This window comes from Nelumbo nucifera, chromosome 5 (genome assembly GCF_055504915.1).
Source record: "Nelumbo nucifera cultivar China Antique chromosome 5, China Antique-T2T, whole genome shotgun sequence".
NCBI classification, from domain to species: Eukaryota; Viridiplantae; Streptophyta; class Magnoliopsida; order Proteales; family Nelumbonaceae; genus Nelumbo; species Nelumbo nucifera.
In genome coordinates, this window is record NC_142653.1 from 20,456,020 (window position 1) to 20,481,897 (window position 25,878).

General features: G+C 39.8%; 1 protein-coding gene across 2 annotated transcripts in view; it reads right to left on the bottom strand.

Moving 5' to 3' along the window:
* LOC104595671 (uncharacterized) overlaps positions 1–17,888 on the bottom strand; it is a 38,224-nt gene extending 20,336 nt beyond the window's left edge. Inside the window, exon 1 of one of the 2 annotated variants that reach the window (XM_010256507.3) lies at positions 16,148–17,882. In XM_010256507.3, the coding sequence (XP_010254809.1) occupies positions 16,148–17,445 (1,298 nt within the window). In that variant the 5' untranslated portion in view covers positions 17,446–17,882. Of the gene's footprint in view, positions 1–16,147 lie in introns of both variants that reach the window. The other variant, XM_088887869.1, reaches the window with a different exon arrangement.
* Positions 17,889–25,878: the final 7,990 nt, after the last annotated feature.

Genomic DNA, 25,878 nt, shown 5'->3' on the forward strand with positions numbered 1-25,878 from the left:
CACCTCTAAAGATGGAAGAGCAAATCCCCCTAGTATCTGGGCTCGTACTGGTTCATACTCAGACTTCAGCCCCACCAGAAACCGTGTCACATCAAGCTGCTCTCGCTGTTGCTGTTTAACTTTGACATCAGAAGTGAGAGGATGATAGACATTTAACTCATTACGGATATTCCTCACACTGGCATAGTACTCCTCAAGGCTCTGATTTCCTTGTTGCAGATTGAAGTATTCCTGATACAGTTGATATACCCTAGTGGTATTATCCTGACCTGAATACAGTTTCTTAGCATGATCCCACACCTCTTTGGCTGTGTCAAGAAACATGAAGTTCACATTGATTTTGGGTTTCATACTGTTCCACAACCATGTAATGATCTGTGCATCTTCCTGTTCCCAGTCTTCATACTCCTGAGAATTAGCAGGGGGTTTCTCCTCTCTTATATGCTTCACTTTCTTCTTCGCCTTCAGAAAAACCTCTACAGACTTGGCCCAAGGGACATAATTCTCTCCATTCAGTTTAATGGAGGTCATTTGGACATTCAGGTAGTCAGTAGATATCATGACACTAGGTTTACTATCACTGTTATCTGCCATTGCCAAACTCCCTTATCACTGAATTCTGAGCATTGAATTATAAGCACTACACACTGCACACTACACACAGGCACTTCACCGAAATTTGCACACTGATTTCCACAATAATAAATGCTGAGAATTGCAACACTACAAACCCTACTCACCGAAATCTGCACACTGATTTCAGCAGTATTAAATGTTGAAAACTGCAACACCACAACCCCTACTCACCGAAGTCACACTGATTTCAGCGATATCAAATGCTGAAAACCACACTTGTAACACCACAAACCCTAATCCACAGCTACAGGAAGTTTCACCATTAAGTAGACACTATTGCCCTTGGAATCACACACAAACCAGAATAAACCCTAGCATACTGCAATCTGAAAACCCATCATGCGAACTGTACTACACCTCTCATGTATTCCATAACAGAAAATATGCATAAAAAAAGCTTTACCTCATCGCCTGAAGGCCAACCACACGAAGGGCTGAGACACCACTGCACCACACGTACCAGCCCTAACTAGGGCTTAGAAACCAAAGCAACCAATCACCAATGACACAATCGGAGGCATAGGAACCTCCTAGGGAAGAGGGCGATCACTCCTTTTCAACCCTTTTCCCAATCTCCAACTCACAGCTGAGAAACCCAAGAGAAACCCTAATTCGAATGCGCAGAAGACAGAATTCTAGCAAGTCTGATTTGTTGAACCTCACTCTGATACCATGTTGAAGTTTGACCTGCCCTAGAATTCTGTCTTGTTCGTTGACTGTAAAGTAAAGTAAACAGCAAGAAGTAGGAGAGGAAAGACGAAGAGAGAAAAGAGAGAAAAGAGAGAAAGGCTGGTTCGAATTAGAGAAAAAGTCATCCCTAGATTTGGCCAGACCTGTTATTATATTAACTTATTGGAAAAGACTTAAGTGCCCTTCTTTAAGTAAGAGGCACTCGAACTAACATAACAGTACACATCAACATTCTCAACAAGTACAAAGACCGAAATACCCCTTCACTAACACCACTAACACAAAGTCATGCAGAAAAGCACCAAAAATGCATGAAATAGACCTTCCTGGCAATGTGGACTTCTTGCAAAAAGAGAGATAATGCAAAGGACTACAAAAATAAGTTGAAAAAGCATGCCATAGTCTCTGACCTAGGTGACCAAGGCACCTAGATATGGACAAAAGGAACAATTCTCAGCTTACTTTTTAGAGCATTTTGTTAGGAGGTCTATCAAGGGAAGATAAGCAACTATGAAAATTAAAAAAAAAAATAATGTCATGATCCTAATAAATGTTTTGTGTAATGCAAATGGGAAAACTACTCATCACTTGCTAATCTCATGTCCTTTTGTTTCTGGCATTTGGGGATGGTTTTTCTTCTTTTTGGTTATGGTGGGACCCCCTTCTGAGATGGTGAATCCATTCAGTTCCTCTTTCATTTCATTACCAACTAGTAGAGGGAAGGTTCTGTGGAGGAATACAAGGGCAGCTCTAATATGAACAATATGGGAGGAAAGAAACTCGAGAATTTTCCAAGACAAGGCACAAAGCAAAAAAAAAAAAGATCAAAAAGAAAGCATCGCAATTAAAGTAGCTAATTGGGTAAAGACATTGAAAATTTTGAATCGTTCCCCACAGGAAATACCTAAGAGGCTAATCGTGGATAGCTTCATCAACAGCCAGGCAAACCCCTAAATGAATATGGAAGCCAACTAGTAGAGTGAAGGTTTGTGGAGGAATACAAGGGCAGTTCTAATGTGGACAGTGTGGGAGAAAAGAAACCCAAGAATTTTCCAAGACAAGGCACAAAGGAAGAAAAAAAAAAAGATCTAATAGAAGACATAGCAGTTAAAGTAGCTAATTGGGTAAGACACTGAAAATGTTCAAACCATTCTTCACAGATAATACCTAAGAGGCTAGTCACGGATAGCTTCTTCATCGCCACACAAACCCCTCAACAAATATGGAAGCCACCTGGATCTCATCGAATTAAGCTAAACTTTGATGGTTGTTTTTTAGGTAACTCAGAATTCTCAGGTGTTGGTGAGGTGCTCAGGAATGAATGCTGTTCCATAATAAATTCAAGGCCAAATGGCCACAGGTGATTCTTTGAGAGCTGAATGCGGTTCTACAAGGGCTGAGGGTAGCCAAAGAACATAATTTGGAGAATTTGTTGGCAAAGAGTCAAGAATAATAGTGGGATGGCTAAAAAATAACAAGGAATTTGGAAAGATAGACATCTCATAAGGGAAATCAGAGAGCTAGCCAATGGGAGGGTGGAAATTTTTCAATGGATCCATACATTGGCAAATGGGTTGGCTGGTGCATTAACCAAATAAGGGGTCAATAGGGCAGATCTGTTGATAAATAGTCCGTTACAAGCATCCCAATATGAGGCGTGAGGTGCAGCCTCACTCATTAATACAGATTAAACAAAGTCAATGAGATAGGGTTGTGGCCCATGGACAGCCTATACGTAGGGGATCCTTAGCATATTTTACATATTTCATTCTTTCATATTAGTTTTTTTGAACAAAAAAAAAAAAACCACTGTTATTGATAAAAAGGAAAATTCTTCTATAACTAGTCCATTGCAAGTTCTCTTCAAATACTTGTCTTGTAAACTTACATGGCAGACATTCTATGTGAACTTCACTTCTTTAATTAACTCCACATATTTAGTACATGGGTACTCATTTGAATACGGTCAAGTTGATACAAGCATAATATTCATTAGTGAACATTCTATCATTATGGAAGTTGTTAGTTACTAGGAAATTCTCAATTAAAATTTTCTTTAATTTTTTTCTTCATAGTTGAGCTATGTTTCTCTTTAGTATGGCAGTTGCATGGCCTTCAATTAGTTTCAAGTCCTGAAAATCCACTCTTCACATTTCAGCCCAGTCCCCTCAAGATTTCTCCTTGTCTTTTTTGGGCCTTCAACTTGCATCAATTTATTCCTCTGTTAGGCAAGTTTCATATAACTAAAATGTTTGATGAACATACAATGTTGCAAAGAGAACATATATTTATCCTCAAGAGAAATGGAAACTGAATAGACTAGGATACATAGATCAGAAAACACTTTGGAGATGCATTATCTAAACAAGGAATAGGGATCGGCTAATTTGGGGACTGTTGGAACCTGAAATGTGATTTGGAAAGACCATGTTAGGTGGAAAAAACACCAGACTAAAATGGAGCTTCTTGGCAGGCTTGCACATAAACCATTCTTTATTCTATTTATGAAGTTATAACTATCAAAAACAAGCATATAGTTATCCTCAACTAAGGTGCCATTTAGCAAGTCTTTTTAGAAAGATCTTCTAGCAGCCCAAAGGGCCAAAAGACATATTGAGATTTTGGGGTCTTGTCTTTAAAGATAAAGACCGTTTGGTAAGTGGCTAGGTCTACCAGACTTTTAAAAATGCACTTAGAGGCAATCTATCATGCAGAAAGACCAGAAAGCTTCATTTGAAGCTTCCCGAAATTCGGCAATTTTCGGTCCCTTCGGGTCTTTCTGCCCACATGTCTTCTCATCTTTCCAACTTTTGGTTATCAAACGGAAAGAGACTAATTTTCGATCTTTGGAGCTTGCCAAAGCTCAGAAGACCACGCAGAAAGACTTGCCAAATGCCACCTAAGCCTAAACCCTAGTATCCAGTTTTGGCTACAGAAATTCCTTCTTTGTCATTCTACTCTGCCAAGGTGAAGTCATCGATTCAATCAACGTCCTTGCATTCAGATTGTGGCATAAGTGGAAAAGTAGGGTGCATTCCAAAATTTGCTGGTCAAAGGAATGACTAGCCTGCCCAATCACTCCCATTCCAGAGGGGCTTGGGTTACCTTGACTACTGCCTATTTCATAAATCCTTCAGAAGGGGCTGCCCAACTCATATACAATACACCTTGTTCTTCCTTGAGGAGCTACTTGCCACTGCTGCCCAATGCCTCCAAAGATTATTAAATGAGAATTGGTGAAATAAGTCCAAAGATTTCAGCCACAAAATGGCCCTATCTAAGATGCACTCCCTTAATTCCGCTATGCATTCCTGGAAAAAATTAACACATGTGACCTGCTTCAAAGAAAGAGACCCAATTCTTATTTATCCCCGCATAGGTGTATTCTCTGCAAAGTTGAAGGGGAAACTGGTTATCACTTATTGGTTTCTTGAAGGGGAAACTATTTGGGAATGGGTACTCTCCCTCTCTGGGTGTAGTTGGACCCCCCCCCCCTTCAAATTTGCAAAGCTTTCTCTCTCCTTACTTTAGCTGGCCTTTGAAAAGAGGGAGAATTATGTGGATATGTATTAGGGTAGCAGTTTGTTGGTCTTTGTGGGAAGAAAGAAATTTACGAATTTTATCAGAAAATGAGAGAACCATTGAAAACTTATTGGAACTGATACACTTAAGAGTGTCACACTGGCTGAAATCCCTGGACTTGTTTTCAGATTTCTTCTTAGATGACTTGCTGAGGAATTGGAAGGAGATAGCTAACTCTGCCAAGGTCAAAAGGGTTTCTAATCCCTCTTGGACCCCTCCTCCCACTGAGTTCATAAAACCAAACTTTGATGGCAACAGCTTTAGGAACCCAGGGCTGTCTGGTACCGGGGGAGTTTAAGAGGGGCTTATTCTAGCCATGTTCTCAGGCCCTATTGGGGAAGGAGACTCTCTTAGGGCTGAGATCCTTGCGACCCTGGAAGGTGCCCAAAGAGCAAGGGAGATGAACATCAGAAGACTGGTTATTGAGGGTGACTGGAGGTGGTGGTCAGATTGCTTAGGAAAGACAACTCGGGTATATGGAATTACAGCAATGAAAAGAAAAAACTTAAGTGGCTGACTAGGGACATTGAGGTTAAATACAGTTGGGTAAAGAAAACTGCTAATTCACTTGTTGATGGGCTAGCCAAGCAAGGGGTGAATAGTTTTGGGCTCATTTCTAATTTTGTTTCTTTTTTATGTTGTTGGGAGAGTTAAGACAGTTTACCTCCCCCTCTTTTGTAATTAAAGCTTCACTGTTTTAATAAAATTTGCCGTTATTGATCAAAAAAATTCTTCTATGCTTCTTTCCTTCTCTTGAAAACTTCTAGCATTCCTTTCTTCCTACATTGTCCAGGGCAAAGCTGCTCTCACACACCTCGACATTAATCTTCCTCTCCGATGGCACCAAGGAAATTAAAGAAGCAATGTTTTCTATGGATAGATCAAAAGCACTGATGCCAAATGGTTCACAATGGAATTTTATCAAGATTGTTGGAACATATTGGAAGAGGACATATTGTTAGTCTATGGATAGATCAAAAGCACTGATGCCAAATGGTTCACAATGGAATTTTATCAAGATTGTTGGAACATATTGGAAGAGGACATATTGTTAGTTTGATGAATTTTAATCCAAGGAGTAATTAATTCAGGGTTGAGCTCTACTTTTATTGCTTTGATCCGTAAAAAGAGAGATAGTGTCCATCCAAAAGACTTCAAACCAATAAGCCTGGTGAATAGCTTGTATAAGATTATAGCTAAGGTGTTGTCTCTTAGGATTAGAAAAGTTCTCCCTACCATTATTGCACTGAATCAAGGAGCCTTTGTGAGAGGGAGACAAATAGTTGATCAAATTCTAATAGCAAATGAAAGTGTAGAAGTCAGGAAAGAAATGAGTGGTTGGCAAACTTGATTTAGAAAAAGCTTGTGATTTGGTGGATTGGTCTTTCCTACTAGAGGTGATGGTAAGCTTTGGTTTTGTAGATATATGATGCAAAAGGGTGATGGGGTGTGTTAGAACTCGTCAATATTCTGTTTTGGTAAATGGGACTGTGGTGGATTTTTCCCGTCCTTCAGGGGTATAAGAGCAGATTCAAGGACTTTAGTAACGGTTGGAGAGTGGGTAGGGAAGGGGTACAAGGTACCAATTACTCACTTGCAATTCGCAAGTGACAAAGTATGTTTTTGTGATGGTGGTGATTTAAGTTGGATCAAGAACTTGAAACTTGCACATGTTTTTTAGCAAATGTCAAATCTAAAGGTGAATTTTGAGAAAAGTTGTATAGCGGGAATCAATATGGGGAAGGGTGAGGTAGTAGAGTGTGTAGGTATCTTAGGGTGTGTGGTGTCCAGTTGGCCTTTGAGTTACTTAGGACTGCCTCTAGGAGATACCCTAAGAAGGAAATTTCTGGAACTAGATTGTAGAGAGATTTTAAAAAAAAAATTGCTTTTTGGAAGAGAAATTACCTTTCTTTTGGAGGGAGAATCGCACTAATTAGATCCACCTTAGCCGATTTGCTTGTCTATTTTTTCTCAGTGTTTAAAATTACAAAGGGGATAACTAGAAAGTTAGAGCAACTAACGAGAGATTTTCTTTGGGAGACAGGGGAGGAGAAAAAGGACCATGGGGTTAGAAATTGGAAAACAGAAATAAGAGGTTTTGGAGGTCTTGACCTTGGGAATATTCAGAAGAGGAATTTGCCCTCTTGGGGAAGTGGTTATGAAGACTTCCTTTAGAGAAGGAAAAGTTTTGGGCTAAGGTAGTGTTTAGTATTTATGGGCTTGCAGATAATGGATGGGACGTTGGAATTCTAGCTAGGACTACAAGAGCTTCACCATGGAAAGCCATCCAAGCTATTCTGCCTCTTTTCTTTCCCTAGATCATGTATGACTTGCATTATGATGACCTCATTAAATTTTGGGAAAGGGTCTAGGTTGGGGATTCCCCTTTGAAGAACCAATTTCCTTCTTTGTTTGTCATGCCTGATTTTAAGAATGAGCCTATTTCCACTTTCTCGGTACCTTCAAATACAAGTTCAGGGATTGGATGGAGCTTGGGTTTGAGAGGGGCCATCAAGGACACTGAGTTAAATAGCACCTTAACACTTTTGGGCATCCTTGATGAGGTCTACTTGAACCCTACAAAATCTGATAACAAGATTTGGACTCTCTTGCCCTCTGATTTGTTTTCAAAACCTTACCTCAACCAATTGATAACTTTGGATAGTCTTTCCCCGTTTATGAAGTTTGGTGTAAACCTATTCCATCCATGGTTATAAATTTTTGTTGGGAAGCATTCATGGAAAGAATCAACACATGTGGTTTGCTTCGGAGAAAGAGATCTAAAATTGTTTATCTCCTCATTGGTGTGTTCTTTGTAAGGTTGATGGTGAGAATGGTTACCACTTATTAATCTTCTACCATTTTGCTAAAAATATTTGAGATTGGTTTTTTTCTCTATTTGGGTGTAGGTGGACTCCTCTACCAGATGCGCAAAGATTGTTTGCCCCTATAATGTTCAGTTGGCCAAAGAAAAGGAGGAGGATTATGTGGAGGTGTGTAAGGGCTGTTATTTGTTGGACCATTTAGGAAGAAAGGAACTCAAGAATCTTTTCAGATAAGGAGAGAAGCCTACAAACTATCCTGGAGGTGATCTACATTACAATGGTGCATTGGCTCAAGTCTTTGGATTTGTTTAAAGACTTTCTAGTGGATGACCTACTGCTGAGAAATTGAAAGGAAATTGCAAGTTCAGTTCCAGCTAAAAATACCTCTTTACATACTTGGACCCCTCCTCCCAGTGGCTTTATCAAGCTGAATTTCGACAAAAGTAGTGCTAGAAATCCAGGGCCTCCAGGCATTGGGGGTGTACTAAGGAATGAGGAAGGTAATGTAGTTGTTCATTTTTCAGGACCAACTGGAGTGGGTAATCCTCTTTAGGTTGAGATTAAGGAGTACAAAAAGCTAAGGAGTTGAACATTGGAAAATCGGTCATAGAAGGAGACTCTAAGTTGGTGGTGGGCTGGTTGAAGGATAAATGGCTTCTGGAACTACAGTAATGAAAAGAGGAAACTTAAGTGGCTAACAAAGGACATTGAAGTAAAATTGAATTGGGTAAAAGAAGTGCCGACTCCTTTGTTGATGGGTTAGCTAAACAAGGGGTGAATAGGGGTTCTTTGTTTTGGGCTCAATTGTAACTTTGATTTTGGACTTTATGATGGGAAAGTTAAGAGAGCTTATCCCTTTTCTGTACTTCAATCTTATTGTTTTTAATGAAAGTTACCTGTTACTGATCAAAAAAACACTAGTTACCCATTCAATTTTCTTTCTATTTGCTCTTTTCTCATCCATTTAGCTGAAGAGGTTAACCTAGATTGTAAGACTGTTCAACCTTTGACCCACTAGAAACTATGGATAGATTTTTTTTACCAGGGTCCCATAGCAGTGGTTATTGAAGAATGCTATGGGATTGTGGCTAATGCTCCAGCATGGATCCCACATTTAAGGAAACTAATAGGGAGGTTGACCTGCTAGAGTGCTAGTTAGCTAGAAGTCCGACATCCAAGGAGTCTATATAGGCAGGGTCACAAAGACGGGATAATCTAGTTTCCTAATCCTAATGGCACCTTTCCACATTCCAGTAAGTCTTGCTTCCTAAATCCACTTCATAGGCCTCCCCTCCCCTTGGCATTGGTCATGGGCTCCTCTTATCCCTTCTTTCCTTCTTTATGAAAATCCAGTGTCCCTTTACCAATGTGATATAATTCAGGTCTGCCTTAGAGTTCGGCCTGACTGAGTTCAGTTATGTAGAAGAAAAGGTGATAGAGAGAGAGAGAGAGAAAGAGAGAAGAGAGAATTCTGGTTCGAACCGAAAGAGTCAACTTGACTTCTCCCAATCGGCCAGTAAATATTTATATTATTATTAAAACATAACTGAAAAGACCTATGTGCCCTTACTTAAGTTAAGAGCGCTTGTTCCAACACAACATTACATATCAGCAACATTAATCAAGATATAAAGACAGAAATACCCCTACGCTAACACTCCCCCTCAAGCTGGTGAGTATATATCATATACTCCCAGCTTGTTACATATGTAGTCCACTCTTCCCTGACTCAAGCCTTTTGTAAATAAGTCAGCCCACTGATTTCCTGTATTAACATGTGTAGTGTCTAGCTCTCCATTCAGCACTTTCTCCCTCACAAAGTGACAGTCAACCTCAATGTGCTTGGTTCTTTCATGAAACACCGGATTAGAGGAGATATGAACTACAGTCTGATTATCACAATAGAGCTTCATTGGAGTGTTAATATTGTACCCTACTTCCTGTAGAAGGTACCTTAGCCACACTAATTCACAAGCAGTGTGCGCCATAGCCCTATATTCTGCTTCTGCATTGCTTCTTGCTACAACCGTCTGCTTCTTACTTTTCCATGTCACCAAGTTACCTCCCAGAAACGTGCAATAGCCTGTAATAGACCGCCTATCAGACATAGAACCGGCCCAATCAGCGTCAGAATACCCTTCTATTTCAAGTTTTCCCCCACTCTTGTATATCAGACCGCGACCTGGAGCCCCTTTTAGATACTTCACAATTCTCAGAACTGCATTCCAATGAGGAATCAGAGGTTTCTACATGAACTGGCTTACCACACTAACTGCAAATGAGATGTCTGGTCTGGTAATGGTTAGGTAGTTCAGTTTGCCCACAAGTCGTCGGTATCTGCCAGGGTCTTCAAACACTTCACCCATATCAATGCTTAGCCTAGTATTTGTGTCCATGGGTGTTTCAGCTGGTTTGGCACCCAACAGACCTGTTTCTTCCAGCAAATCAAGCACATACTTCCTCTGGCACAGGTTAATCCCATACTTGGATCTCGCTACCTCTATCCCCAAGAAGTATTTCAGTTTACCCAAATCCTTTGTCTGAAAGTGATCCTGTAGGTAAGTCTTCAGCCTGTCAATACCAGTGTTATCATTCCCAGTAATAACAATATCATCTACATACACCACCAATAGTATTTTTCCTCCCGGAGAGTCATGACTAAATACAGAATGGTCAACTTTGCACTGTTCATACCAAACTTCTTTACCACCTCACTGAACCTACCAAACCATGCTCGAGGAGACTGCTTAAGCCCATATATAGCCTTCCTTAGTCTGTACACATTACCATCCTCCCCCTGAGCAACAAACCCTGGAGGTTGCTCCATGTAGACCTCCTCGAGTAAGTCACCATGCAAAAAGGCATTCTTGATATCAAGCTGATATAGTGGCCACTCATACATGGCTGCAAGAGATATCACAACACGAACTGACCCTATCTTAGCAACCGGTGAGAAGGTCTCTGTGTAGTCAATACCATAGGTTTGAGAGTACCATTTTGCAACTAATCACGCTTTCAGGCGTTCAACACTACTATCAGGCAGATACTTAACCGCATAAACCCATTTACAACCAACAGCTTGCTTCCCAAAAGGAAGAGCAGTGAGGTCCCAAGTATGATTATGATGAAGAGCTGAGAGTTCTTCCATGGCACGGCACCACCCTGGAGAGGCAAGGGCTTCCTGGACATCTTTAGGAACAATAACTGATGATAACAAGGTAACAAACTGGCGATGGGAAGCGGAAAGGTGAGTAAGAGAAACATAATTAGAAATGGGATGAAGGGTGCAAGTACGTTTACCTTTCCGCAAAGCAATGGGTAGATCAATCTCAGATGCTAAGTGCGGGTCTGGTGCCGGATCCGTCGACGGAGATGTAGCCGGAGGAGTAGTAGCTGGTGCACGTGGGCGATGTGTATACACATGACGGATAGGTGGGCGTTCAACAGGTGGTGGCACCGGAGGCAAGGATTTGGTCACGACCGGAACAAAGGAAGGAGGATCGACAACGAGAAGTGGAAGAGGAGGAGGTGATGAGGAGGAAGAAGCATCACCAGACCCCAAAAAGAACGGAGTAGACTCAAAGAAACTGACATCAGCACACACAAAGGACCGTCGAGAACCAGGATAGTAACACCTATACCCTTTTTGGTTCCAAGAATAGCCAAGGAAGATGCACTTGAGAGAATGGGCATCGAACTTGTCGTTCCCGAGACCCAGATTATGGACGAAGCAGACACACCCAAAAACTCTCGGCGTAAGAGGGAACGGAGACAAAGTGGGAAACAAGACCTGAAACGGAGAATGACCATCAAGGATAAACGTGGGCATCCGATTAATCAGAAAACAAGAGGTAAGCATTGCATCACTCCAAAAAGGTTTGGGAACATGCATGTGATGCATTAAGAATCTTGCTGTTTCAAGGAAATGGCGATTCTTTCTTTCATCCACCCCGTTTTGTTGTGGGGTGTAGGTACACGAGGTCTGATGTATAATGCCGTGTTGGTCCAGGTATTCCTGAAATGATGAGGATAAATATTTGCGACCATTATCAGAACGAAAAACTTTGATGTGGGTACCAAATTGGTTACGAATCTCAGCATAAATTTTTTGAAAAATGGTAAACAATTCACTTCTTTCTTTCATTAAATAGAGCCACGTCATCCTTGAGAAATCATCCACAAAAATGACAAAATATCTGTATCCATTATATGACATCACTTTATAAGGACCCCAAACATCTGAATGAACTAAAGAAAAATGACTCGACACATGGTTATCAACCCTAAAACTAAAGGGAGCACGATGGTGTTTCCCAAACTGCCACGACTCACAATCCAAAACAGAAAACTGACTCAAGGACGGAACCAAGGACTTTAAGACTTTTAGCGACGGATGACCAAATCGGTAGTGCCACTGGAGAGGAGAGCTGTTGAAGTTCTACCACCACCACCGTCAAGATAATACAGTCCACCTGCTTCATGCCCTCCACCAATCTTCATCCCCGTCTTGAGATCCTGAAAAACACATATAGAAGGATAAAAGGTAATGGAGCAGTTAAGTGATTTGGTCAGCTTACTAACAGACATAAGGTTAAAAGGTAATTTAGGAACATACAGAACTGATGAGAGGGATACAGGATCTAGGTCAACATTACCAACACCACAAATTGAGGATGTGGAACCATTAGCAAGGGTGACAGATTGTGATGTTGAGCAATGAGATAAGGAGGAAAACACACCTGGAATTCCAGTCATGTGATCGGAGGCTCAAGAGTCAATGATCCAGGGATTGGGTGTAGATGCCAAACAAGCCATACTTGAGTGAGCAAAAGTCGTCGTGTTCTGCTGTGATTGGATAAACCTCTCATATTCATCACGGGGAACACTCACCATCTCCTTCATGGGACCATCTGTGGATGTAGGAGGCATCTAGTCAGATGAATGATTCTCCTATCTAAAGCTGGAACTTGAGTCACCGGTCGCGGCATGATTGGCCCATGTTGAGGGAGGACCATGTAGATCATAACAATAGTTGATGGTATGTCCATCCATACCACAATGAGTGCACTTCCTCAGGCCTGAGCTACGTCCTCTACCACGGGCTCCCCCTGAATCTCTGCTCCCAGTACGACCACCACCACGATTATGAGTAGACCCACCATTGCCACTTCGGCCATATGCAGAACCACTACCACCACCACGGCCAGACTGAGCTCCCCGAATATCTGAGCTCGTACTGGTTCATATTCAGACTTTAGTCCCACCAAAAATCTAGTCACATCAAGCTGCTCTCTCTGTTGTTGCTGAATCTTGACATCAGAAGTGAGAGGATGATAGGCATTCAACTCATTACGTATGTTCCTCATGTTGGCATAGTACTCCTCAAGACTCTGATTGCCCTGTTGCAGGTTAAAGTACTCTTGATAAAGCTGATAAACTCTAGTTGTATTGTCCTGCCCCGAATACAATTTCTTCGCATGGTCCCACACACCTTTGGCAGTATCAAGGAACATGAAGTTCACACTAATCCTGGGTTTCATACTGTTCCACAACCATGTGATGATCTGAGCATCCTCTTGTTCCCAGTCTTCATACTCGTGAGAGACAGAGGAGGGTTTCTCCTCTCTGATGTGTTTTACCTTCTTCTTTGCCCAGAAAGACTTCAACAGATTTAGCCCAAGGCACATAATTCTCTCCATTTAATTTAATGGAGGTCATCTGAACATTCAGGTAGTCTGTAGGCACCATCACACTAGGTTTATAATCATTATTGTCTCCCATTATGTTATCACCGATTCTACACACTTGCTGAATTCTATTATCACTGAGATCTGCACACTACACACCACTAGGTCACACCTGTCACACTGATTGCAGCACTTATTGTTGCTGGAATGTGTGTTCTTTACACCACAAACCCTAAATCACACCTATCACACTGATTTCAGCACTTGTTGTTGCTGAAAAGTGTGCTCACACCACAAACCCTACTCCTACAACTACCTGAAATCTCACCACTATATGATCATATCTCTTCCTTCAAAATGCACAAAGAAACTAGCATAAACCCTAGCACTTACTGGCCGAAACCCTAGCATATGGTCTGAAACACACCTCCTATTTAATCCATAACAGATATCATGCACTAAAATCTCTTACCTTATCGCTGAAGTAACACCCATACGAGCAGGAAAGCAGTCCACACACAACAGCCGCTGCACACGCAACAGCCACACACAACAACCACTGCCCACACAATTCGGCCCTCTATTCTTCCTCTACTAGGAGAGGGCGATCTCAGAAATCATAGCAACCGACCACATACGACCTGACTGGAGGCATAGAGACCTCCAAGGGAAGAGGGCGATCACTCCTTTTCAGTCCTTTCCCTTATCTCCAATCGAACACAGAAAAGAAAAAAAAAAAAAAAAAAAACCCTAGATAGGGTGTGCAGAGAATGAACCCTAGGCAAGCAGAAATCTAGGCAGATTCAAGAAGCTCTGATACCATGATATAATTCAGGTCTGCCTTAGAATTCGGCCTGACTGAGTTCAGTTATGTAGAAAAAAGAAAAGGTGATAGAGAGAGAGAGAGAGAGAAAGAGAGAAAGAGAGAAAGAGAGAAAGAGAGAAAGAGAGAAGAGAGAATTCTGGTTCGAACTGAAAGAGTCAACTTGACTTCTCCCAGTCGGCCAGTAAGTATTTATATTATTATTAAAACATAACTGAAAAGACCTATGTGCCCTTACTTAAGTTAAGAGCACTTGTTCCAACACAACATTACAGATCAGCAACATTAATCAAGATATAAAGACAGAAATACCCCTACGCTAACACAATGAAATCTAGGGAAAAGTGTTTGGTCAAATGTGGGCCATCCCTGATTCATTTTACTCTTTTATTGAAGCTTGGCCTTTGCAAGGCTTTAGCAAGAGAGGCAATATTTTGTGAAACCTTATATTCTTTAGTTTTCACTTTTTTTCTATTTCTTTTTTATGTTTGGATTGAAGGTAACTTTCATTCAAAAACAAAAGAGAAGATGTACAAGAGGAGATATACAAATAGGAGCTTCAAAACAGAAAATCAAAAGCCCACTCAAGATTGAGGACAAGATTTTACCCTATACAAAGTATACCTTCCCACCCCATTCTTGGCTAAAGCATCTGCTAACAAATTTAAGCTCCTAGGAGCCATCTGAAACTGCATTGGATAGAGTCTGAAATGTCATGAATTTCTTGCAAAAAAAAAAAAAGCAAGCCGCCAAGACCTGCACTTGTCTTTTTAGCCCAGGCCCAGCCAATTGAGATTTGGAACCCTCAAGTAAAAGAGAGTCAAGCTGCTTATAAAAAAGCAGGTTCTAAGAGTTCAATACCATCAGATATGTGTATTCACATTTTCCTATGCAAATTGGTTGGGTAGACCAAAACTAACAACTTGTGGTTGTAAATTTTTCTTGCCCCAACTCCATATTGTAGTATCCCATAAACAATCTTTTGTATCGTTAATTCCTTACAAGTGCAGCTACGGTTTTTAGACATCATCAGTACTGCTAAGCTATTTTTTCAAGCCATTCCCCGTGTTATCTTGAAAAGTTCCCTCACAAATCATAACTGCTTATTTTATTATGGAACAAAGCAACCATGCAGTGTATGTCAATGAATGTCATGTCATGCCCTCAGAAAAGCATTGGGGTGGATTATCATTTTGTGTGTTGAAACAACTTCAGAGATCTCTATGTTGCAGAGAATGAATCCTTTGCTTCATTGCTAAAGACTTGATCAAAGGTCTTACTGTTCCTCATTTTCAATTTCAAGGGAGAAACTCACTGACTGACTCACTCAACCTGCAGTTTGGTTTATCTCTTCTATACTTCACACATTGTCATACCTTAACGAATTTTGCCTATTGTAACATAACACCTAATATTGGGAAAACAAAATTGGTAATGTCTATCATCTTAGATAGTGCTGTTATCTGAATTTTCAGAAAACATCATAGGTACCAAGTTGGGCAGGGGCAATATTTGTCATAAGCTACAGAGGCATAACTCTAGAATTATGCTCATTACAACTTTTTGATAAGTTCAAATCCCTGTATCAGCATTTTCAAACTTGTTATAACCTACAGAGGCATAAATCTAGGATTGTGCTAATCACAACCCTTTTTATAAGTTTAATTTCCAGTATCAGCATTTGTAAGCTTCATGTTCTACAAGTATTTTGTCAGTGGAAAATCACATGGATGAATGAAGCGAAAACAAAAAGAAAACAAAACAAAAAGCTATGGAAAGGACAATAAGATAAAAAGAACTTTAAAGGGAAGAAAGAAACATTTAATCACAATGAACACTTGCTTTGAGATCAAGGTGGAAAGTAGGAGGAGGAGGGGAAGAACATGCGGAAGAAAGATGACTACCCGAGATTTGCCATCCCATGCATGGGATCTATAAGCTGTGGCTGGGGTGGCTGTTGGTGCTGTTGGTGCTGCTGGTGCTGCTGTTGTGGCTGTTGTAGTTGGTGCTGTTGTAATTGTTGTTGCTGACTTACTCCAACCGCCACAGCTGCTGCTGAAGCCGGAGCACCCTTTGCTTCAGCAAATCTCCACATGTACCAGGACGCAACTGAGCGGTAAGGCCTCCACTTCTCGCAGAGTTGCTCCATCTGGGAAGGTCGGGGCAATTGATCGAGGCCGTAGAGGAGCTGGACACCCTTACGTACGCCAATATCCCCAACGGGGAGAACATCCGGTCGGTGGAGAGAGAAAATCATGAACATGTGTACGGACCACGAGCCAATGCCCTTAACCATGGTCAGCATTGTGAAGAGAGACTTGTCATCCATGTCCACAATTGAGGCATCGGAGAGGATCCCGTTTCGATACTTGTTGGCAAGGTCATGGAGGTAGCTGGCTTTACGGCCAGAAACGCCAATCTGACGAAGTTGTTGAGGGGAGAGGGCAAGAACGGCCTCCGGAACGACCCCAGCCTCACCCCCGCAAAGGGAGACGAATCTTGTGTAGATTGATGTGCCGGCCTTGTAGGCAAGCTGCTGATAAAGAATACTCTTAGTAAGGGCAAGGAATGGGGGATGAAACGAATCAAATGTCGGCGGCTGATGAATGTCGATTAAACGAGCGAGTTGCGGATCCGAGTTGCGTAAGTACTGAAGAGCGAGAGCGATCTCTCCTTCGCACGATAGCGTCCTTGCGACGACTCTTGGAAGAACTCTGACTTGTTGCACAACAATTTTGTTCTTTTTGTTGCTGGCGGTAGTGGTGGCACCGCTATTGTTTATGTTGGGCTTGTGGTCGCCGTTGGTGGTGGTGGTGGTCTTACAATCTCCTTCGACTATCTGAAGAGATTTGTTATCTGAGTTGTCTGAAGGGCCGTCGGAGGACACCTTTCTGATCTTCCGTGGCCGAAATGGGATCTTAATCGATGAGGCAGAATTATGAGGGGCAATAGTTGCAGACGGATGAGCAGCTGTGGTAGATGGTGGTGCCGCTGGTACAACTTGAGGAGTGGTGGTGTCATGGGGAAGAGGAGGATGGGGTTGCGACTGAGCGTGAGACTGAGGTGCCTGGATTTGGGTTTGAGGTTGAGTTTGCTCCCCCATGTATGAGAGCGAGATAAGAGATTGATGAGGTTGCGGAGGAACCTGACGAGTCTGGTTTGAGGGTTGGGATGGCTGTTGTTGTTGGTTCATAACAAGCATACGTAGACGACCATCGATCAATCTGGTTCTCTTTCTATTAACCTGCCTGTGTCTGTCTGGTCTTACTCCTTTAATTTTCAAAGAAATATAAAGAAAAGGAAAAAAAAAAGGAAAAGAAAAAGAAACAAAACGAGTATCTTGTTTGGACTGTCTACAGATATATAATGGCAGGCTTGCTTCAAAGGAGTACGAACTAAGAAGAGAGAAAGAGAAAGAAAGGAGGGAGGTACAGAGAGAGAGAGAGATGAGAAAACGAGAGATTGACTGCAGAAGGGGCTGTGACGAGTCGCTCGCTCTCTCCGGCGTTTGAAATTCGACGACGTCTTCTTCCAATCCTTTCCTTTCTGCGTTAGAAAAGTTAGAATCCAAATTTCCAAATACGGATCCGGATCTGGATCTCCGAATAAATATCCAGTTTTGAGACACTCCGGTCTCCGGATCTCCTGATCCTGCCCACAAATTTCCCTCCATCCATACCCACAATCAACGTTTGAAAAAGCTAAAGCGGAGGCGAGGATGTTGTGTCATAGGGCGAGGCGTAAGTGTGAAGGCGTTTTGAGGATTAAGGCTTGACTAAAAAAGAAAATGATATATAATCCATATATAATAAAAACAAGGAAACATAACATTAGGATCTTCTATGGCTTGTATGATATACTATGGGTTTTGTTTCAAAATAGCCATACACCCAATATGCTGAAAGGGAATCAGCACTTTGAACTATGCATACATTTTCTTATAGTTTTTTTTTATTTTATAAGGTTATTTGTATATTATTTAATTTTTAAAAAGATATTTTAAAAAATACCATGATACCCATTTTTCTCTATTTTTTATTTTTCCTTATAATAACAAAACCATAGAAGTCAAACTTTTCAATTTAGGGATATGAACCAATATTGTTTTAAGAACAATGCATTCATATTTCCTTTCTTGCACTAATAAGAGTGACAATCTATATGACGCATGTGCTATAGAATAAATAAATTATCAAATATGAGATAAATGGGTAAATGGGTAAGAATAAAGTATGAATAATAAAGCAAGTTTTTATTTTTCCTTATAATAACAAAACCATAGAAGTCAAACTTTTCAATTTAGGGATATGAACCAATATTGTTTTAAGAACAATGCATTCATATTTCCTTTCTTGCACTAATAAGAGTGACAATCTATATGACGCATGTGCTATAGAATAAATAAATTATCAAATATGAGATAAATGGGTAAATGGGTAAGAATAAAGTATGAATAATAAAGCAAGTTATTTTCTTACATATTTTATATGCAAGTTTTTTGTTATTTGTATGTTTATTTATTTGCTCATTACACCAATATATACAAAAAAATATTTTTTTTGTCTTGAATTTATGTATATCCCTATGTAAACCTTCATATTCCATATTAGCATTTTGAATAGCTAAGGTCTAAGCCTTCGACATTTGTAGGCCAAATTCCCAAAAGGCATATGCCTCAAACAACTCAAGGCCTAAGCCTTGCTAGTAGCATCCTTCAATATCATGATTGGGTCGACCAGGCCAGATCATGAGTGAAATATCATGATCGGGTCGACCAGGTCAGGCCCGATCATGAGTGAATAGAAAATCGAAAACGTACATAGCTGTTCCAGCGTCCAAGGCTATTGAGGTTTGGCCTTTTTTCTTAGCCTCGCCTCAAGGCTTAGGCCTTTGGTCTCTCCTCAAGGGCCTTTTAAAACAATGCCCACAATACATTGTCGTTGCGTATTGGAATTAGGGCTATAAACGGATCGGGTTCAGCAAAATCAGAATCACATTGTGTTATTGAAAATTTACACCGTAATCCCATCTGAAATCCTATCGGAAAAACTCAAATTGAATTTTAATTTTAATGGATTTTAGGTTGGGTTTTGATTTAATCAGCCCCGCTTTATTTTTGAATATAAACAAATATATATATATATATTCATATATGATATAATATATAAAAATATATTTTTACAATATTAATTATAATTATATAAATTTTGATATGTTAAAATCAATAAATATTAAATATAATCAAATTCAGATTTTAATTGGATCAGCTTGAGTTAAACACAAATCTAATCTGATTATTATTCAGATGCAAATTGTAAATTCAAATCAAATTTGATTACATAAACACATCATGCAAAACCAAGATAATTGGTTCCGATGTGGGATAAAGCCACTGAGTTTTCAAGTACCATTGATAGGCCTAGTTGGAACATCTCTCACAAATGAGAAGGCAGATATTTCCAATGTATGCCTCTAATGTCCTATGGGTATGATGTGGGAAGAGCTTGTGGATAGTGGCAGGATCTACTCACAACAAAATAACATTCCAATATGATTTGTATTTGCACATTGCATACATGGTGGATCCCGATCTCATGATGCGTCTCAGCCTCATGGCAAGATGTGCTGACACAAATCATGTTGTGGATAGTTTTTGTTGAGGATATATTCCAGTTCCTATGAGTAGGGGATCTAAGTTTTGAGACGACTTTGTATGTATAGTGTCAAGATATCAATGATGAATCTGTATACTCTTGGTGGAGCTTGTAACTCTGGTCATTTTCATAATGCCTTCCTGGGTTTGATTTGAGTTTGTATGTGAGTTTGGTTTTGAATAAAATTACATTACCTTTTTCCAAATATATATATAGTAGAAAGAGGGAAGGAGGGGAGGGTGGTGAGAGTCCTCTCACCACAAAGCTCACATATACCTCCTCCTCCTCTACTTTCTCACACGTGCATATTTGTTTTTGTATTAAATCATTAAAAACCTCATGGATCTTTATTGTATTTCATAAAATCCACATTTACTCTCTCTCTCTCACACACACACACATAAATCTTCCCGCCCCATTCCTTATTTTCCTCTTAAATATCTTTCAATTCCTTTAGGCTCTCTCTAATAAAGTAGGGTGTAAATCAAATGGACTCGGTTAGATTAAGGGTTAACCTAAATATGAACCTTAGCTTAGACCCAAATTTCCCCACGAGTTCGTGGGGTGAACCAATCTAAACAAATCATTGCTTTTTTCCTTGGGTAATCAAGTTTTTCCCTCCATTTTTCTCCTTTCCTTAGATATAAGTTTTCCATTCTTTATATTAATTTATTTTAATGTAGATTTGTTTAATTGATTGTTCTTGATTTAATAATAAAATGTAGTAAAAAATAACTTAATGCGAGTTTTTGATTGCTTTTGTAAATTAAATTTTGATTTTTTTTAACGTGGTTATTAATTTCATGCTAAGCATATTTTAGCCCATTGCCCCAACCCATAGGGGCAGAGATAGGATTTTCTTTTGAGGGGGGCCAAAAAGTAATAAAATATAGGGGGGCAAAAGTTAGGCATGGCCCCCTCTGCCACCCCTTGCCTCCGCCCCTAGGGGTATTATGCCAAATTGCCAATGCAACCACACCCCACAACTCTATGGGCCACTGTCAAAGTGGGTTGGTGGGGAAATAACTATTCTTGTGATACTCTTTATTGAAAAAATAAGATGACACTTTTCTCAAAAAGAAATCATCTCGCGTGATCTTGTGAGGGCTTTGGGCTCTCTCTCTTAGGGGTGCAAATGGATCAGATCATGCTCTAATCCTATTTGGTCGAATTCAGATCACCCCTGTTCGGATATTTGGATTGGATCTAATATGGTATGATCGGAAAAATCGGATTGGATTTGGATCACCCACTATCCGATCCGAGAACATCCTATTCGATGTATATACTATATTTATAAATATAAATATATATATATAATACATATATGTATATATAATACATATATATGTTATTTATTTATAAATATTTTTATAATTTGTTATATTATTTAATTTTTATAAAAAACATGTATGTACATGATGGAAATAATTAAAAAATACTTGTATTTGTTGTTTTTACTTTATTTAAAGTAGTATATTTTAAAATTCTTTTAATAATTTATTAATTTTTAAAGAAAACAAGTTAGATTGGATCATATCAAAAGATTTGACTTATCGATAGGATTCGAATTCAAATCGAGTCCTATTAGATTCGATCGAATATTCGGATTAGATTCGACATGAATATTGTCAGATCGAATTCAAATATACCCAATTTGAATATGATCCGATCCATTTGCATCCCTACTCTTTCTCTCTCTCTTTATCTATCTATCTATCTATCTATGTATATATGCAAATACAAAAAACATTAAATATAAGTTGGACTTCAACCCTAACCCAACACAAAGTGAGATTCATATTACCTGACCTTCAGCTCAATCCAACAAAACCCGACTTTTTTGGATTGAATTCAGGCTAAAGTGGCCTAAATTGAACTCCTAATTAAAATTACCATGTGCATTAACTTTACCTAAAAAACATCTTGAAGTTTAATCAACCCAAATGATCATAGGAAAATTGTAAAATTTATTAAAAAATCTTTTCTCAAATTGTTCTCTTATTTTTCTTTTTATTTCTTTTAAAAAATATACAACAGGATAGTCCACCCCCCAACCCACATACAGGCGGAATTCGATCCTAAATCTCCGCCATGACCACTAAAAGACCTTATCAACCAACCGGTTGGCACTTCTTTCTTATTGTCTAAACACGGCCAAAGTAATCATAAAATGAAAAAAAAAAAAGTATGATGATTTTAACACATGTTATAAGGGATTACGGGATATAAAACCACATTGGCCAACTCGCCCTTTCTCTAAGGGCATCATATATTCATGCATATGCACTATTATGTATACATCCCATTTTTGTGATAAAGGGGCATAACATTCCTAACCATTAAACAAAACAAAAAACATTCCGACGTTTTGACTTTTATGGTGCTTTCTCCTTTCGTAAATCGGAATCTTACTGTAGCTATAATGTATATCATCAAGAAGCTCCCGCGTACGTGCCAATACAAACTCTACACCATCGAGATTATGACACGCGTGTCATTAGCTTTGAAACCCCGCCTTCTCCATCCTGTCCTTCACGCTCAGAAAACTACTGCGGCAAAACCTTCCAACGGCGTGGAGAAGCAAAAGCCGACGATCCTGGCCAGCATGTATTCCTCGTAAATCTCATAGTTTTCATCGGCTCAAAGCAATGGAGTCTTGATACAAGAAGAAGAAGAAGAAGAGGAGGAGGAGAAACATAGAGATCAGATAGGTGTTCCTCTGCCCATAGAAAACCTGAAAACAAGCGGCTTCCTGAGAGAAACACTCCAGAGCTAGACCAGAGAGACACTCCAGAAGAACCAGACCATTACAGACAACATGATCGTTATTCTCGGCTCCTTCGATCACCGTCTCTCTGCTCTAGAGACTGCGATGCGCTACACTCAGGTATGCGTCCCACTCAAAGACTAAGGGCAGGTTGGTCATTATGGTGAAATGAGGAACCAAAACGAACTTTCTGCTTTGGTTTCAGTTGGGTGAGGATCTCTTTCGGTTACATTCATTTCACTGAGTGAACCCAATAAACAACAATGACAAAGAAAGAAAGAGAGAGTAATGACACATCTTCTCTCCTTGTTGCGTATGACTGAATCTAAATGTCTTTCTCTCTCCTTCCTTCTCACTCTTTTCCTTTCTTCTGTCTGCCAAACTGATGGGTTGACGAAGAACGAAGGTAGAGTAGAGAGAGAGCAGGAGTCTTGGCTACTGACGTTGTAGAACTACTTTTAATCGCAAGCGATGTGGAGAGACTGGACCCGTTGGATCGGGACTCGTGGAGAGAAATGAGGTGATAGTGATGATGAGGGTGCATTTAAGACGGAGCAGGAAGCATGGTGTCACACTCAATCTCAGAGAGTCTCTCTCGCCTCATTCTATCTTTCTTTCACTCTTCTCTTCGGAGCTCGGGCTCCCCACATCCACGTGAGGAAGATGATAAAACAAAAAACAAGAAAAGGGACATAAAGCGTCAGTAGTTGGTTAGGTCTACAGGCGGCCCCATCACTGTCTGGTCTGGTCTGCCCTCAATTGTCGCGCAAATTAGTGGACGAATGAACGAGAGGCGGAGGAAGGAGGACGGAGATAAAGAACAGAAAGCAGACAAGCCATCGTTTTCAGAACGTGGGGATTTGATGGGTGGTAGCAGCAGCAGAAAAGATTATGGCTGTTCATAAGAAGATCCAACCCGATCAATTCGGATCGATTCAACCTGAATCGGCCGGGTTTTCTTCGATACCTGCCGGTTTTGAATTATAAAAAATCATAAACCAATGGTTTATGATTTAGCTACTTAGTTCATAGTCAGCTAAATTGTCTTTATCATAGTTACAACCTAATTTAATTTCTAGTCTTCTAGTTAAGAGTATTATAAGACAACTAGATAAGAATATTTTTTGAAATGTTTAAAGAAAATAATCAAAGGATCATAGTTTTTATGATCTTTTACACCAAATAGGCAACTAATTACAATTAGAATTAGGTGTCATTTTTTACTTAGATTAGAAGGTTTCTTGAAATATATAAATTTCATTATTCTTTCTCTAATACAATTTAACTTTCTATTTTCTTGATAACTTTTATTCTAACTTGATCTACTCCTACCAATTTCAGTCTTCTTTCTCTAATAGAATAAGTGTCATTTTTTACATCAAATTTCAGTCTTCTTTCTCCAATCTATCAATTTATTATCATTGTTGAACTTAGAGTCGAAACCAACAAAATCCGACTCAAACCGACTAGGTCAGTTTTGCTTAACACAGGGTCGATTTCGGTTTTAATTTCAGGTAACCCGACCAGGTCGGGTCGGTTGAAAAAATCTCAATAAACCAACCCAACCCAACCCGTGAACAGCCCTAGAAGAGACGTCTTCTCGATGTTCAGCTTGCAAAGACGCAAGCTCTTCTCCTTTCCTGGCATCATTCTTGGACAAAATAAATATTGTTTTAGATCGGTTTGTTTCTCTTGACCAATCCTTGGATCTTGAATTTTTGTTCTCTACTTCTCTTCAGTTGGTGGGGTTCTGGTCTTTTGGGTTTATTAGTTGTTGGTCACTGCAACTGAATCCTTGAGATGGTTGATGGTTTGTTTGATAGATCGATGCATGGGAGTCGTCATATATGGGACTGGAATTGGAACTGACCTCCTCCTTACTCCCTTAACTTGCCACATGTCATATGGTCATAGAATTTGGCCCCACTCCCACAAACACATCAGCACCTTAAAATATCTGATGATAGGTCATGGGTGTGCTGTACTGTAGAGTAATAATAGATTTCCAGGTTCAAATAAATGTAGAGGTGTAAATTGGGCTGGGCCGCCCAATCCGGCCCGACACGATTTTGGACTGGCCCGGCATGGCATGACAGTGCATGGGTCGTGCCAGGCCCGACACGATGGTCCGTGCCATGCTGGACCTAGGGTTTGAAGTCCATGTGCCAGCACGACACAACACAATCAAGCGGGCCGTGCCGCTCGTGGCTCGTGTGCTAGCACAACCCATATATATTTTATATATGCTATTTATATATATACATAATATTTATATATAATATATAATATATTATATAAATTATAATTATATAATAATATATAGTATATAATATATTAATAAAATTAACATTTTCTTCAATTTTATTATACTAATTTATTTAATTATTGTATATATAAGTAATTGTATACATCAAAATTCATATAAAATTAAAATTTTAAGTTTTTTTTTTTCATTTTTTTAATAAATAAGAAAAAATAGCTTTGGCTCAATCCGGCTCGTGACATGGCACGGGCCCGCCTAAGCCTAGGCTGTGGGTTGTGCCAGGCCGACTACCAAAATTTCCACTAAAGACGGCATGGCTTGTGGCGGTTCACCTTTAAGGCGGACCGCTTGGCACGACCCACTTTACACCTCTAAATAAATGGCATTAACAAAGGAGTTTGACAAATTGGGCATCTTTTTGTTGATACCCAAATGGGACACCCGATACCCAAATGGGCATCTTTTTGTTGATAATGATGGTTAGACATTTTCATTAAATATAAGTAAATAGACAAAAAAAGATGACATGAGTTCCGTAGAAAATTTTTGGGACTATGGCATGTTAAATATGTTCCAATGTTGACAAAAAAAATGACGAATGCAATTTTCTAGATGCTTTGAAATGGACCTGGTTGTTTGTTGTAACTTTGAAAGCACAATTTCATAAACCTTATTGGTCCGAGTTATTCTTACTTTATACCAAGGAATCGTTGCATCAATCTTGTTTAATCTCCTTTTACAACCATGGTTTTCAAAACCGGATTGGACTAGACGGTTAGACTGGAAAAACTGGGAACTGGTCACTTGATCGGTTCCGTTTTTCCCTAAAATCGTTGATTTTGGTTTGCAAACCGCTGAGCTGGCCAGTTAATTGTTCAAACCGTTCAAACCGTTTGAACGGTTTTGAACGTTTTCTAATTTTTTAATTTTTTATGTCAGAATGGGCTG